Source organism: Ascidiella aspersa, chromosome 6, assembly GCF_963924565.1.
Source record: "Ascidiella aspersa chromosome 6, kaAscAspe10.2, whole genome shotgun sequence".
In the NCBI taxonomy this organism is placed as follows: domain Eukaryota; kingdom Metazoa; phylum Chordata; class Ascidiacea; order Phlebobranchia; family Ascidiidae; genus Ascidiella; species Ascidiella aspersa.
The window spans coordinates 736,051-751,668 of NC_139452.1; the positions used below are offsets into that span (position 1 = coordinate 736,051).

The 15,618-nt window shown below is 36.1% G+C and overlaps 1 protein-coding gene across 1 annotated transcript in view; it reads left to right on the top strand.

Moving 5' to 3' along the window:
• The first annotated feature begins 3,079 nt into the window (after nucleotides 1–3,079).
• The window catches only part of LOC146139057 (uncharacterized), a 35,986-nt gene continuing 23,447 nt past the window's right edge, over nucleotides 3,080–15,618 (top strand). The window contains exons 1-4 of the mRNA XM_083391561.1: nucleotides 3,080–3,329; nucleotides 11,684–11,802; nucleotides 12,885–13,477; nucleotides 13,978–14,139. Of these exons, the coding sequence (XP_083247687.1) occupies nucleotides 3,109–3,329; nucleotides 11,684–11,802; nucleotides 12,885–13,477; nucleotides 13,978–14,139 (1,095 nt within the window). The 5' untranslated portion in view covers nucleotides 3,080–3,108. The remainder of the gene's footprint in view (nucleotides 3,330–11,683; nucleotides 11,803–12,884; nucleotides 13,478–13,977; nucleotides 14,140–15,618) is intronic.

A 15,618-nucleotide genomic window follows, 5' to 3' on the forward strand; every position in this document is an offset into this window, starting at 1 on the left:
ATCTAGTCTATTCAATATTTTAAAGTTATATACATCGGAATGTCTTACGCTTTGTTTATTTTTCTGTGGCTGATATTCCGGCTAAACAAATGACTTAGTGTGGTTCAAAATTGGCAGAACTAATTTTCCATGCAAAAAATGCTTCAGATCGCAAACCATAGACATATTGCACAAATGATTTAGTTCTAAATCAACATCGATACCAACCTAGTATCGGACGAGTACCGATACCACCACATTTTATCGAGTATAGCGACCAATCCGAAATTATCGGTCATTCCTAGCTCCATATATTTTGTTAGAATAAAGAACTTTCTCCATAATTTAAAATTTAAAACTTTCTAGTTCCTATACTTTCAGCCACGTGTTGTACTGCGAATGTAAAATCACCAAATAACAAATTGCATTTCTCCCTTTCTTCCTTTGATCCACTATAACTGTGACGTCAGGCCGAATTTGTGATTCCGCGGTGAAATGATTTGGCGTCAGATTGACAGAAAGCGTTGAAATTCAATCAATTTGATTCGATTCGCTCCACGGAGCCATATGTCCTGGGATCTTGGGCGTTGAGATCTCACATTAACAAACTAAACCCTTCTGACATTGGAATGCGGGTCGGATGCTAAATGTCTATTTTCAAGACGTTTTGAGCCTGTTAGAAACGAAGTAATTGATCGTCGGATTTTGTTTGGTAGGTCGATAAACTAGCGTCCAAATTTTTTTTATTTTTTTTTTCCTAAATAGATATATTTTTTTAAACAAATAGTTTTCGATCTGCGCGTTTGTTTAAAACAAGAAAAACAACAAAGACTCGTTATATTTTATATTAAATCGAAAACCTTAAAACATAACTATCTTGGTTTCCCTCTATCGAACGGAATAAAACGAATAATCATTTTTTATTTACATTCCATAATATGAAACTCAGCTTCCATATGTTGCTATTGCTAGCCTAAAATTTAAAACAACGCCCAAAGCTTTATATAACAAGTTTTTGTAAATTTCAATGATTTTATTTTCTGAGGCCTAAACCAAAATAGGCAAATATTATTTTTATTTGGCACCCGTAACATTTATCACTTTGGCAAGTGTATTTGTGGAAAATGGTAATTGTGACATCTCGCCCCAGTTTTTACCCAACCGCTAAAACATTCTTTAAAGTGCAGTTCTTATCGACAATTAGTATACAAAAATCTGTCATTTCTTATGACGTCAGGCAAATTACACGAATATTTTAAAGTTATAAACGTTTATCTCATATCATTCACCATAAGTAATGTAATTACCCTATAGTAACATTCCAATAATCCCAGAGGACATCTTACTCACACTTAATACACATCCAGTTGTCTGCAACCGAAATAGAAAGTCTACAAAGAACAAACAAAACGAACAATCCCCTCGCATCTGTCACGCGAATAAATCCAACCACGCTAAGTACTCGACGCCAGACTCCCCCGGGAACACGCCTGAAGCGCGCGATCCCATTGTTTCCTATTGTTCTCCATTGTTATCCGGACATCGGGTGACAAAGCGCTTCTAATGAGCCCCCGGAGATGTGATTGGGTGGTGATTAGGGCGTGATGATGAATGGTTGCAAGGGCTAGTGGGTCGTATGCAGTCTGCTTTCACTTTGGACAATGGACGTGCTTTGTGTTACTTGCAGTTGTAGTAGTTGATGTTGTTTTGAACTCGTTGAGGATAAATCGAAAGTGTGAGTTTTTGTTTCTAGAAATAACTTTTGACGCCAGGGTTATAATGAAATTATCGTATTCGTAGGTTGTTGTCTTGTTGCTACACGTATTATTTTTGTTTTTTATTGAAATCAACTATTTATCTGTTGTTTGTTGTAGAAAATGACTAAATAAAAAGATATATTTTTCAAGTAGAGCGGAACTATTTTTAAAGTTCGTCTTTGGTCGTTGTCAGGATCGCCTATTTGTACGTATTTTCAACTTGAGAAATCTTCAGCTATCATAACGCTATTTCTACTGCATTGTTTTACCAAGCGTTTACAGATTAATTAATGAATAAATATTTTGATGTCCCTTTTATGTATAATATCTATTCGTGCTTCAATTACTGATTTAGTTTGCGCAAATCTAAAAATCTTAGTTTTATGTTGCACCGAAAATACTAAATCCAATTTACAACGTTTTGATTCGGTTATCTTAAAACTTTCAAACTCCTGATACGAATTTACTTTGAATACATGATATCGGTCTATTTGTTGTCCATTTTAAATCACTTTAAAATCGCTAGATGTACAGCACAATAGGTTCCTTGTGTTTTGCAAGATCCCTGAAACAAATTGCATGTTATTGTTGACGGGCAGTTTATTGTGGGTTTGTTGAAACGATGTAGTGGAGAAATCAGTAAATGATCAGTGGCTGTGATATGAGCATTGGACGTTTGAAGTTAGGGTTTTGAAAACAAGCATTGCTTTATTATCGCGTTAAAAGCAGATTTAATCTCACCATAACTGTAACAAGATATTTATCGTTGTTATTCGTAATTCTGTTTAGAACATTTAGAAAAAAATTTGTAATTGTCTTGAATAACAGAAAATGTGTGTATAAATTAGAACACTGCAATATTGTCTTTATTTTAAAGTGTGTCTTTATACATACTTCAGCGTTTCGTGGTAAACTTTCATTTATTTACTTTTTTTGTTTATTTAAAATCTTTATAACATGGTAACACTTAAAGGCTATTCTTTTGTTGTGCACGTAAGCATTGCGTTATTTTCTTTCAATTTTTAAGTGAAAACTTCAAGTATTAACAAAACTTTTAGGTCTTTACTATTAATTTACTACTAAACACCACAGGCTTGTTGGTTTTTTAGCCTGATCTCGCTTGCAATGTAATCCTGATTAAGCAGATTTCAATAAGCCTTGTCGAAAGCCTCCCTTGTAGTGCTAATCCATACAGCTTTATATTCCAAGAACTGAACTATTTGATCTTGACCTATTTTTAATTTCCAGTAGGTTTTAAACGCAAACTTATTACCTTCAGGAAATTGTACTCTGTGTTCTACTCATAACCTTTACCATTTCTACTTTTCATGCAGGTTTAAATGTATAATTAACATCGGCTTTCACTTGAACCATGAAAGTCGATCCGCGTGGTGGTGCTCCCGAGTTCGGCGAGATGAATTCCGGCCTGATGAGGGCGATAGAGCACGACTTGGACCAACTGCTTCTCACCATTGAACAAGTGGGTGTCAATCAAGCCCACCAACCGACCAATGGCAGCGCAGCACTGTGTGACGTCATGCACAAGCCAGCCCTAGATTCGAGTGAATGCAAGGGAAGATTGGTTGGCGAGAAGTAAGTGCTTGTGGTGATTTTATTGGCTGGGAATCCATTAAGGGTGTTTTGGAATGGACTGATTGAATTATTTGCGGTTAAGTGCGTTTTAAAAGAAGTTATCTTAGGCCTCGCGAACACTTATTCGATAAAAAATGCTCATTTTCACTATTATTTTAGGTATTTGATTAGCACTTTCCAACTGACATGAAAATGTATTTAAATGACGTTAGGCTTTCGCGTTTGTAAGTTTTTTAATCATTTGAGCAAAAATGTGTGAATCGATAGTGCTTTATAATACGACGAAGTCATAAAATGCACATTTTTTACAAGTCAGCAGTCAGTATAATAGTAACATTCTTAGCCCAAGGAGAAAGAGTCTTAAACCACAAAACGTCTACAACGTAGAAGGCCCCATTCGTTCGCCACCCGCTGCGTTGTATTGTGTTTCTCCATCGCGTGTCAAGGGTGGATTGGGTGCATTGACATCGTAAGAGCAACTGTTGTGAGAATGTCAAACATGTCAGAATGCAACAATAAGAAATAGTTGCCAAAAAGTTGTAAGAAAGCTGTGGAATGCGACAGTTGAACTTGGAACTTTAAAGAAAGTAATATGTGCCAGAAAACAACCATGTAAGAGTTTCACGGAAGCTTGTTGTAAGAAACATTTCACATATTTTTTAAAAGCTGAAAGCACGTGGTGAGCGCGTGCACAAATAACGAGGAATGCGAAGATTCAAAAGTAAACATCGTAAATATCTTGAGTGTCCAGCCAAGATAAGTATAGCTATCAAACATAGCAATAGTTTTTGTTTAGCTTGCTAGTTGCTTTAACCCATTGAGTATTCAGGCTAGCATATGTTAGAAATTCTTTATAACCTACAATAAAATAATGAATAAAAAATAGTGAAGTAATATTAAAATTAATGTCTTTAAATGACCCTTATGCTTCGGGGTATAATGGTTGGAGGTTGTAGTAAGACGCAATAAGAATATCAAAGCCCATACAGAAGCAGGTAGCATTTTTTAAACGTTTTGAATAACTCTTTATTCATTTTCAACATCAATCATCCAAAGACCCTACCCTAATGTGTTTAACTATTGGTATTTTCGTCTGACAAGTCCCATTTTTCAAGCACAAGTCATGAGAGTTTATCAAATAAAAAATACCTCTTCTTCGATTTGAAAAAAGGCAATATGTAAATGCTTGAATAAACCAGTGCTTGTGCTGCTGTTATGTCTTTCAATCCGTGATAATATCGTAAGCATTTTGTTATTGCGAACGCGTTACATGACTTCAATATAATTCTTAAACTTAAAAAGCAACAAACGCACTCAGTTTGTTTCATTAAAATCCTGGAAAGCAATTTCCTTTTGTATCACTTATATGCGAGGAATAAGCGTCTACCACCGCTAGAGTTCAAAGGTCGCGGCAACTGGTTTGTTTGAACGTTTACTTCAGAAGCAGCTGACATAAACGTGTGACCTACTTATGGGGTCTGCTGAGCGTCAACTGACATCGTGCTGGGGACTAAAGGCTGTTTAAGTTTGTTGCTAAAGAAATAAGTTCAAAATCTCTTCACCGATGTAAAATGAACGTAACGTCGTGTACTTTGTAAATCCTAAACATCGAGGTATGGAGTATATGATCGTGTATGAAAGTGTAGTTTAGAACTACATGCTCGTTTTTGACTAAAGTTACAAGTCTGTACTATGCTTGTAACAACAGCCATTTTTTAATTGGTTGTTGTTGGTTTGTCGGTTATTGATTTTGGTGATCAGTGATCGGTGATTCGTTATTTGCATCAATTTGGTCCTGGTGACTTGACCGGAAAGCTTAAAAAACAATGAAAGTAATGGTCTCCATGGCTAAAATATTCAAATTATAAAGATACCAGTGCTACCATAATAGAAATATGAGTTTTCAGCCAAACTACACAAATCTTCACATGGATTACATTTCAATTTGGCAGCAACACGATACTTACTTGTAATCTTCATAAAAAGTCGTTAATTGATTTTCAATATTGATCCACAGAAAATATAATTAAACTCAAACCTCTGCGAAGTGCAATTTGCAGTTTATTCAATATTTAATGACAAGTATCTCCTGATAAGCACTTACTTCACACAAAATCGATTCACTTCGCTTCAATATTGACTTTTTATTTTCCCCATTTAAACTTAATTGATTTTTTACCTCGGCGTGTTTGTCTGTTCTTCAACCCATTATGACGTCACGAACTTCCGCTTGTTGACTCGTTATTGTATGACGTCATTATTGTTTTATTATGACGTTAAATTAAGTGATGTTAAACCAGTGCTCTTATATAATACTTAAATCTACACATTTGTTCTGTTAAAGCAGTGAACATTGTTATTTATTAATAAAATTAGCGAAAAGTATAAAAATGTGGATAGCTACAGGTTTTTTTAAATTCACTGAAGGTCGTACGTTAAGAAAGTGTCGCAATACTCGTTAAGTTTGTTGGGCAACTAGTTACACAGTTTCTCACAGAAATTTTAAATGTGCGATGTTTTTATAAATGTAAATATGGTTTGTCCACAATATAAATAGTTTTTGTGTGTTTTGAAAATAATTTCAAGCCTAATTTGTAAGCGAGCTGTATTTAATGAAATGTTTGCAAGAAAACACCATAAAACGTCCGAGCCACGTTTCACCAGCAGCTGGTTTCATCGCCAAATATGCGCAAAGTTGAAGATATTTTTACACTTTTCGCTCAACAAGCTATTTCTTTCCCATCGGAAGTCATTCGAAGCTGTTTGTGACGTCATTAAAGAACAGCGGTGACTATTTTCACACTCGTCGGTGAAGTTTATTGTCGTTTCCTGAATCGTAGTGCACCGCAGCATCTCGCGTTTGACGTTTGTGCGGCAAGAGCTTAATTGGCAATTAGTGTTTTCCTGTCGAGAAACATAATTGGCTGCAACACAGGGCTCGAAATAATGCTGTGAGCAAACGCAGGGGCCGAGGTTTGTGGTAATTAAGTCTGAATTATTTGCTTTTGAGCTATCCCCACATTCGTATTAAAGAAAGTCAATAAACTAGAGAGCGCTCTAATGTGCAACGTATGTTGTTGGTATCATCAAAATAGAACTCACAACAAAGTAATGAATATAGCTTTAATGTATAAAATGCGACAGCAATGTGTTAACGTTTGCAAGGACTCCAGCCATAAGACCAAAACAAGAACAACATCAACGTCGGAATAAAACACAGTTCGGAATAAGACCAATACCTAATATTCGCAATACAAAAAATATCGGATTAAGACCTACACCGTCGGAATAACACTTAAAAGGCCAGGATCAGGCCTATACAACATTTTACCTAGCCCCAAACCCCACCCCTAAGTACATCACTAACTCCTCTAATATTTTCAACCTTAACTCATTTTCTAACCCCATCCATAACCCTAAACAGCCCAAAAAATCTGGTGCCAAGACAGCGCGCCCCAACGGCGCCGTTTAAACTAGGGCGCCCAAACAGCGACATCATAACGGCCGATGCCAGACCCATGGCCCCCGATCGCCCCATACCCTCTACCCACAGGTTCGGTCGTTATTTGATCATTTAGGCCTTATTCCGATAAATTTAGAAATTATTCCGACAGTATGCCTTATTCAGACGATTAAGTTCTTATTCTGTTGTGGATATTACGCCGCATTTGGCTGTAGTATGTCGTTGGTTTTAATACTTTGGTTTTATAGATTTTTCTGCTTTAGGTATTGTTGCTTTTTAGGTCTTATTGTGTGTTCCCCTATGAATGAAGCTATATGCAATATCACCTTGAAAATTGTTCGGTTTGAAAATAAGCCGAGCTAAACCCGATTGCGTTTTTGAGAAACACGTTTAATATGTCACTTGTTTAAAATAACAAAAATTAATGAGTTTAGCTCCGAATAAAACAATATATTGACATTGTATTAACTATAAAATTTTTATAATAGTTTGAACCTTGTTATAAATTCTACGCAATAATCGCAAAATGTATGGGCTTTGATATTCTTATTACGTCTTACTACAAGATCCAACCATTATGCTCCAAAATACGCAATATCGACTTCGTAATGGTTGGATTTAAAATATGGAACAGAATAGTTCATCGGCTGTACAGCAAGAAAAACTCGACATTATGTGAACGTTACGAACAACACACCCTGCTTTGGAACGAATAAAGATATAATTATGCAAACTTTTGTATCCAAATCCATGTGTGTTGTTTCTTCCTTCAATTTGTTTCGGATTTACATTTGTTGCTTTACTTTGATTTTGAAGCAGGTTTAGTTCTTGTGTTGCTCGTGTTTCATCGTCGTAAAGTTTTACCCCCATTTAGCTTTACCACGCATTCGCAAATATGTTTCAAGAAAGCTTTCTTAAAGTCAAATTTTGCCCCCAAACGACGCGAAAACGTGATTTGCCATCGTGGCCAGCCGTGCGTGACCACTAACCACTCACTCGGAACGAGGCACGCGTTCGTCACGCTTGAGTGCGTCGGTGGAAACACACTTTTTTGTGTCGAGCGGTTTCCTACGTACAAGGCCAGACGAGATGGAAACACAGCAGCGTTGTTAGCTTCACAGCTTCAGTTGGCGAATTTGGCAGATTGAATGTAAAAGGTTGCATAACTCCTGGAATATTGGTTGTACAGAGCTGAAATTTGTACATTTTGCTGGCATTTACAGTAGAAAATAGTGTGATGGTAGAAAGTTTATATTGCTACGTATACTGTGTTATTTTAAGTTCTACAGCACTTTCAGTTCAAGGGATATATAACTACTTGGGTTGTTGTTTTATTTTTGATACGGTGGGCAAACTCTGAAATGTTCAGTGTTGAAACTCTCGTTACAAACTAAAAAGGGTTTAATTTGTCAACAACCAATGTTACTCTGAGTAAAGTGTATACTTTTGAGCTCTGTAGTGTTTATATTTTCGGAGATATTCAACCACTACAGATTTCATATTTGTATCTTGTCTCTGGTTGGCAGTGTCTAGCTATTTTCCTGGATAGCCCACTCTTAGCGAAGTATGTTATCTCGTGTCTTATCTGCCCCGTCTTGGATGCCATCTTTCCAGTTTAAATGTCGTTTCTCTTGCTTGTGTGCGTTGGATCATATTACAACGGCTTGACTGTAGCGGACTGCTCAGTTGTATGATTTGCCCCAGAGACAGACAACGACCAGTCAATTCTCTTAGGATGTGGTTTAAAATGAATGCTTTAAAGGTGTCTGAGGTTGGCGTGTAGCAGACGTTAGGTTTTGAGCGGTGCTGTAGGGTTGACCGAAGTAATATTGACTTAAAACTCTTCTTATACTTGGTATAAGTGTAGATTCGAGGACATCACTTTATTTTACTGGATTTCAAGTAGTTTTGGAATAAGTTTGCTTTGGTGTATTTTATTTATCAAACGAGTGAACGTTTTTTGCGCGTGTGAAGTATTTTGCCATAGATCAATAAATAGGACTTTTCGACAATTAATTAATCTTTGTAACTTTGTTAAGCGAGATAAAAGCTCGAAATCCTAATCTAGAAACGTTACTAGAATGTAAAAAATCTTTTTTTAGGTGGTTTGCATGAAGTTTAACTTTTGTGTTTTGCTAAACGGTTAGTCACGTGTACTCAAATGTAAAGTCGTTTTCGTTTAATAAATTTATTTTGCAATCTTAGCAGATCTATTTAATTTTTTTGGAAAATGTTTTCTAGTTTCCTATTCCGATCCTTGTGTTACCGCAAGTAAGCTATATTAAGCGGGGAATGCGTGGAGCGTCACTTGCGTTTCAATACTTGTGTTTGCGTTGTGCGTTTCACAACTTGGCGCGAAGTTCTTGAGTAAACCACGAACCATTTGAGAAAGTAACAAACCCGGGCGCGGATCGGGTAATTTTACCATTAAATTCGCATTCCACTTCAAGTAAACTTATTATAGAAATTTGTATTAAATTACTATAACAGACTTGCTGTGTCAAAATTGAGACGTGGTCTTGATGATTTATATGATTTTACTTGTAAATAAAAGATTTTTGAATTATAAAAGGTTTTCTTACCGCAGAAATGCTACTTTAAAGGGTCGTTCTGCTGTATGCAAATACGTAGCTTAACTGAAGTGTCGATTTAATGGCAAATGGCTTTTCGATCATTGGCGCAAATACAAAACACGCAATCCAAGAACAGAACAAATGTTACTTAGCATTAAAAACATCCCTGTAACTAGACGTATTCGGCTTTCTGCGATAATTGTATGAACTGTTATTTCGGAATATGTTGTTGTCATGCACAGTTTGTGATTTCGATTTTCACTCATTCTAATACAAAGCATGCAACCCAAGGTCGGTGACCTGCCTAACAACTTAAGTAACAAGTCATGTGTAGCACACTTCAGGTAGATTATGTTTGCTGATTCGTGTCAACGTTGTTTGGCTACAAATGTACGTTACCTGTTGTGGCGTTGCTACTTTACCTATACTCGGTGTCATCGTGTTTGAAGACGACCTGTAAAAGTATTATTTCATCAATTTACCGCCGCACTTAATCATCGTCGATCGTCAACTGGTTTAGTAAACAAGATCTCGGCATTGTTGAAATATTATGCAAACAGAAAGCAGAAGTGAGACAACGTTCTAGGTTGTTTTATTAAGTTAGAGTTGTAGCACATCACAAAAAAACACTCCAACGATTTTTGCGGGTCGATCAAAAAGCAGTGGCATTTCCCTGTTATGGAAGTGATCAATAGAAACGGTATAAAATGTAGGATCTTTAAGAACTGGTTTACGATACTTTACAAAATTCAATATTTCTTTGCAAGATTTAATAAACCCAGTAATGTAATTTAAATATTGAAGAACATTATGTAACAGAAAAGACCTAAAGTACGGCTGGCGTGTACACAAGAAAAAAAAACGAAGGAAAAAAATTAAAGCCCGTAGGCAGCCTTACGAAAACACTGGAATTTATTGTAATAATTTACAGGCTGTTTTATGTATAAATCGTTATATAATGGCATTGTTTTATGGCATCCTCAAAAATGGACCTAATTCCGCTTGTGGAAACTTCCTAGTAAGAATATTAAAGTCCAAACGATGGAAATACCATTTTAAACGTTTCTAATAAATCTTAAGATAATGGCTGGAGCTTTTAGGTAGATGTAGAATGAATATCAAGGCCCAGGCTTTTGAACGTTTCGAATATCTCTTTATTGAATTTTAACCTGAAAAAACTTGTTATTTCTGTAAGGATAATATTTTGTGATTTAAAAAATATATTTGTTGAATTTGAAAGTTAAATCATTTTACAAACTTATATTGGCTTCTAATAATGTTTATTGCGCAAACAGTTACAGGAAGTTCAATTTTCACGCTTTGCATTCTTCTTCCCTCAGTAGAAATCCAATTACCTCAAGCAGAAGCCTTGGGCGATCTCTAGCCACAGTTTATAAGCGACCTAATTGCACAGATAGGTCAGGCGCCAATAAAACGAGCTCGTTAGCTTGTTGTGCAGCTGTAGACACCCATACAAAAGTAGGTTGATTTAAGTTGTTTGTCACTTTCCATCACCCTGATAATGCATAAACGCAGCTGCTTCTAAGGTCGATAAAATCACACTTTAGGAGAAATTGGTATTGGCTTGGTTTAAAAGTGAAACAAAGGCTTTTAGTGCATCTGCGTATTTACGAAAATCAAAATTCCTTTCACAGTTTTTAAGTTCAGTTTTGTTTTGTTGCTAATCGTACGTTGTAATCACGAAAAATAGACGATTTTCTAAATACTGATTTTCTCTACATAAGTTTAGTTCAAGTTAATACAAAAATGGGTAATTTTAGTTTTTGGTCTTACTGAATTTTGTCTTTAATTCGATGTTTATTTATTTTAGATATTGACTTAACGATCAATTTGTAGTTCAAAATAAATTTGTTGATGTGGATTTAAAAAATGTGAAATGTACCTTTGAAAAGCGAATTTGAGTTTTTAAGCCCTGTGGCGAGTGTGTCTTATCAGCGCATTACAGCTTCTTATCGATGCCAGTTTTTATATCGTTCTTGCCTTCACTTAACGTTACTACGCTTTATATATTTAAAATAAACAATATTTATACCAAATCATTATTTGCAGCGATAAAAATTGAGGTTGAACAAATAACGAAACAAGGACTAACGTCCTTAATGTTTTTAAGGGAACGATTTATTACTTATTGTTAAAAAAGGTTTAAACTAGCAGCTTGCTTCTACTTCTGGCAGTAATTTTGTGCTGATAAATCAGAGGTGTTGTTATTTTTTAAACGATTTAGTGACCGATAAGAATGTGTGGCACATATACCATGTATAGGAACTTATATTTTACTCATTATTTGTTTGTTGTAGGATCGTGGCCGACCTTGACTTAGAGTTTCCCGATTACGATAACTTGAGCCCAATCTTCAATTACAAATCTGCCGACGAAGTTTTCGACTACAACTTGAAAGAAAAGAATCCTAAAAATCGTAAGTTGATTAAGTTTACTTTAGAGTTTAGTATTTTTCTATTTTGTTCTGCAGCTTTCGTGTTGCAGCTTTTGTTGTTGTTGGGTAAAATTAGTTATCGAAAATAATCAAAAATAGCTCCTCTGGTAATTGAGATTCTTAACCAACATTTCGGCAACCTTTTTAAATCGCCTTCTTCAGGGTGAATAGCACCGAACGCCCGTAGCACATCATATCTAAAAGCATACAGAAATAAATGAAAGTAAAAACGCGAGCAAACTTAGTTTACTTATTAAATGTTTTTGCATTAAGTGACTGGTCATAGTTTAAATACAAAAGCTTTTCATCCATGTTTAAAATGTTTTTGCAACACGAGACTGACACAATTATAAATCTTTTTATAACAATTATTTAACCCCAATTATGAACGATTTGACTTTGAAACCTAGTTTCTTTTAACGTTTATTGCAGTGATTTATTTAGTAGAGTTACGTTGTGGTTTAGTTGCTTATTTGCGAAGCAGTAATACAACCGTGTTAATGACATTTGCTGTTGACTTAAGTCTTGTGTTGATCACGATCTAGGCCACTGCTTTACAGTTTGCGGCCTAATGTCGAACACAACTTCAATGTTTTTTTTATTATCAGACGCAAAGGCCGACCAAGTCAAGTCAATGTTTAATTGCGTACTTTGCTTATATAAAAATAACTATGTCGAAGCACATCGAACTGCTAGCTGTTAACTTGGATAAAAAACAGAAATAAGACGAAGTAAAATTTAAGTTATAAGGTTAACAATAAACTCAAAAGTTTAGGAATTAAAGAAAACTAGAATATCAAAAATACTGGCCTTAATAAAGAGAAAAACATCTACTGATAATAATGATACCAGGACGTATCTAAACGTATTTATCAAGACGATGTTGAGTTACTTGACCTTTTGGACTCAAAGATTCAAACAGATCCGGGCATAGTATACTTGAAAACGTAAACAAATCTAAAGTAACACCAATTGTGTGTCTTCTCCATTCGTATTACATCACACTTAATACCGAAAGATTGTGATGTCATACACATTGTTGAAACCGCCCGTAATTGTTCCAGCAGAGAATGCGATACACCAACCGAAAGTGAATGACGTCACGCACACCGGGGGATTCACCTTCAGTCCCATCCCGTTTCCCAGCAACGAGCATCGGTTTCCTAGCAACGAGCATCGGAGGATGAAAGATTTGGAAGTAGCTCCGATCAACTCTGGTGAAGAAATCTACTCGAAAGTCAACTCGGAGCCGAGTCCAGAAACTTCTCTACTCGACTCGAGTTTTTCGCCCGTGGTTTTGAAGAAGTCGCGAGTGGCGCTTAAAACCGCTGGTCGCTGCGAGTCCTACTCGAGTCAGCTACTAGACTCTGAACTCGACGCAATGTTGAATGAAAACGGAGACTCCTATTGGTTCACCAACGACCAATCAGATTCGAGCAAGAGCGCGACTCTTAAACTCTCCCCAAAGGTCACTCGCCCGGAACTCAACCAGTTCGCGAGTTTTAGAACGAGTAACTCGCCTAAATCGAGCTCTGAGAGAGTAGCGATGTCGCCGAGTAACTCTGATACGAGTGATACGAGTAGTTTGTCGAGTCCGCTCTCTCCAACTTCACTCGACTCGTTTGGATCGCAAGGATCACCACGACAATCCGCTGACGTAAGTCAATACCGTTTGTGACGTCATAAGGGTTTATTGTTTTATTGGAACGTTCACACAATGCTTCTGTATGGGCTTTGATATATTGCTTCGTACGTCATATCTAGAGCTATTTATAATGCATGAAGCGGTTTTACAGATTTCGTGTGACTGTAACTTCTCACTATTGTGCTTCAAAGTTTGATTTTTCTGTTGTAACTCTGCAACATATTACTTGAAGATTCACTTTAACTAAACATATATTAAAGAACTGATATAAGTTTATAAATCTCCCTATTACGCCGATATCGCTAAATTGCTCTAGGGACCAGGCTTCTCCCATATACATTACGTCATTCAATGTACGTAAAATGTCGTGACGTCATACTTACGACGCCAACCCTTTACGATTTCAGCCACATACGCAGTTCCTAATTAGCTGCTATTTATAGTGTCACTATCAAAGGCGAATGCAATGTTTTGTTATTACATTAAAACATGTTTAACTGTTTTTTTTACAGAGGAACCCCAGTAAGCCTGTGTTGGCCTCGAGGCCCCCGAATGGTCTTCGGGTCCCGAACCCCAACAGACCCCCGCCCCATAAACCCGGGAAATTCCCCACCCAGGGAATACCCCTAACGAACCCAGGCCAACAACAACCTGCAAAACCAAGTTATTACGAGGTGAGAAAACTTCGTGTCTGAATAGAACTGTGTTCTGCATCATGAGAAAAAATATTGCTTTGATGGGGATAAGGTTATTTTATCATCACAAGTGTATCCTAAGTAGTAAACGACGAACGAAAAACAGGAATGGTTAAAGTCCGTTGATCCTCACAATTTAAAATCATAATGCTATTTTATCTAAAAATCAACATGGGTATAAAATACTGACGAGGTTGCTATTTAAACCAAACTCAGCATTGAGAAACAATTTGAACTCTTGAAAAACAAATGGTTAGACTAGATGTTTGCTCATCAAATATGTGTTGATTAAGTTAACCTTTCAATTGAAAATGGAGCTACATAATTTCCGCTTAACACATCGTTTTTGTATTTTTTACCCATATATCGATAGAACTGCCAGTTTTCGGATTTTTTATGGTTGATATACTTATACGTACAGTAACGCATTTATATATAGAACACTGACTTACAGCTAATCTATACTTGGTCCTTTTAATATTGTAATTAATAATTAAAGGTGCGTGAAAGTCGATTGCAACGGCGCATATGCGCTTTCATCCGTTGACGTTCTAATGTGGAATATTGCGAACGTTATTGTTTATTGAACAGTATCAGTGGTTTAAGGTAGATCATTATACCTTATCGTTGTGCAAATGAAAGTTTCCACAGACAAAACATAAAGGCCTTTTATTCTAACCTTTCACGTAGTTAAGTTAATCAACATATAAGGCGGATGTAGTTAGTTGCTGATGGATTCAGTCAGCTTTCATCGTTTCAAACTGGTTATAATTGGTCGAATAGTCTCAGATCCAGAAAGCAAGCAAATCAATGTTAATTCAATAGGCTTTTTTTTGTCCGAAAAGTTTTAAATACTAAATTAAGAACTTATGATTACGTTTTTTTAGAACTAATTGATTACGATTAGGTTCAGAAAACGAGTTATTCGTTTTACCACACGTATCGCTCCAAATAACTGCGATAACACAATCCAACTTAACCTGACCGCTTAGTTGTGACGCTGTCATCCGTTGTGACGTCACAAAATACATCGCGCGGTATTTGCATCTTGTGGTGAACGTGGTGTGCAATGAACCTTCAATAGTTCATCGCATGTTAAAAGACTCCTAAACCTTTATGTTGTCAGCTTAGGTAGTTCAACTAATAGGTCACGTCCTAGAGGTCAATAGGTCAAGGGTTAACAACTTATTGGTATTTAATTTTGGATTATCAGTGACAAGGTCAGATATTTTCAGATTTTGCGTAATAGAAATTAGAAATTGTGAGTTTAGAGGAACTTGCTACAGACACTACAGGAAAAACAAAAGTTCTGTAGAACTAATTTTGTTGTTTTAATATTCAGCCTTGCTTAAGAATAGGCGAATAACGTACTATAACAATTAAACAAAAAATAGTTCCTCTGGTAATTCTAATTGGAGCTATGATTTGATTAATATTATACGTGGTAGCAACAGTTTA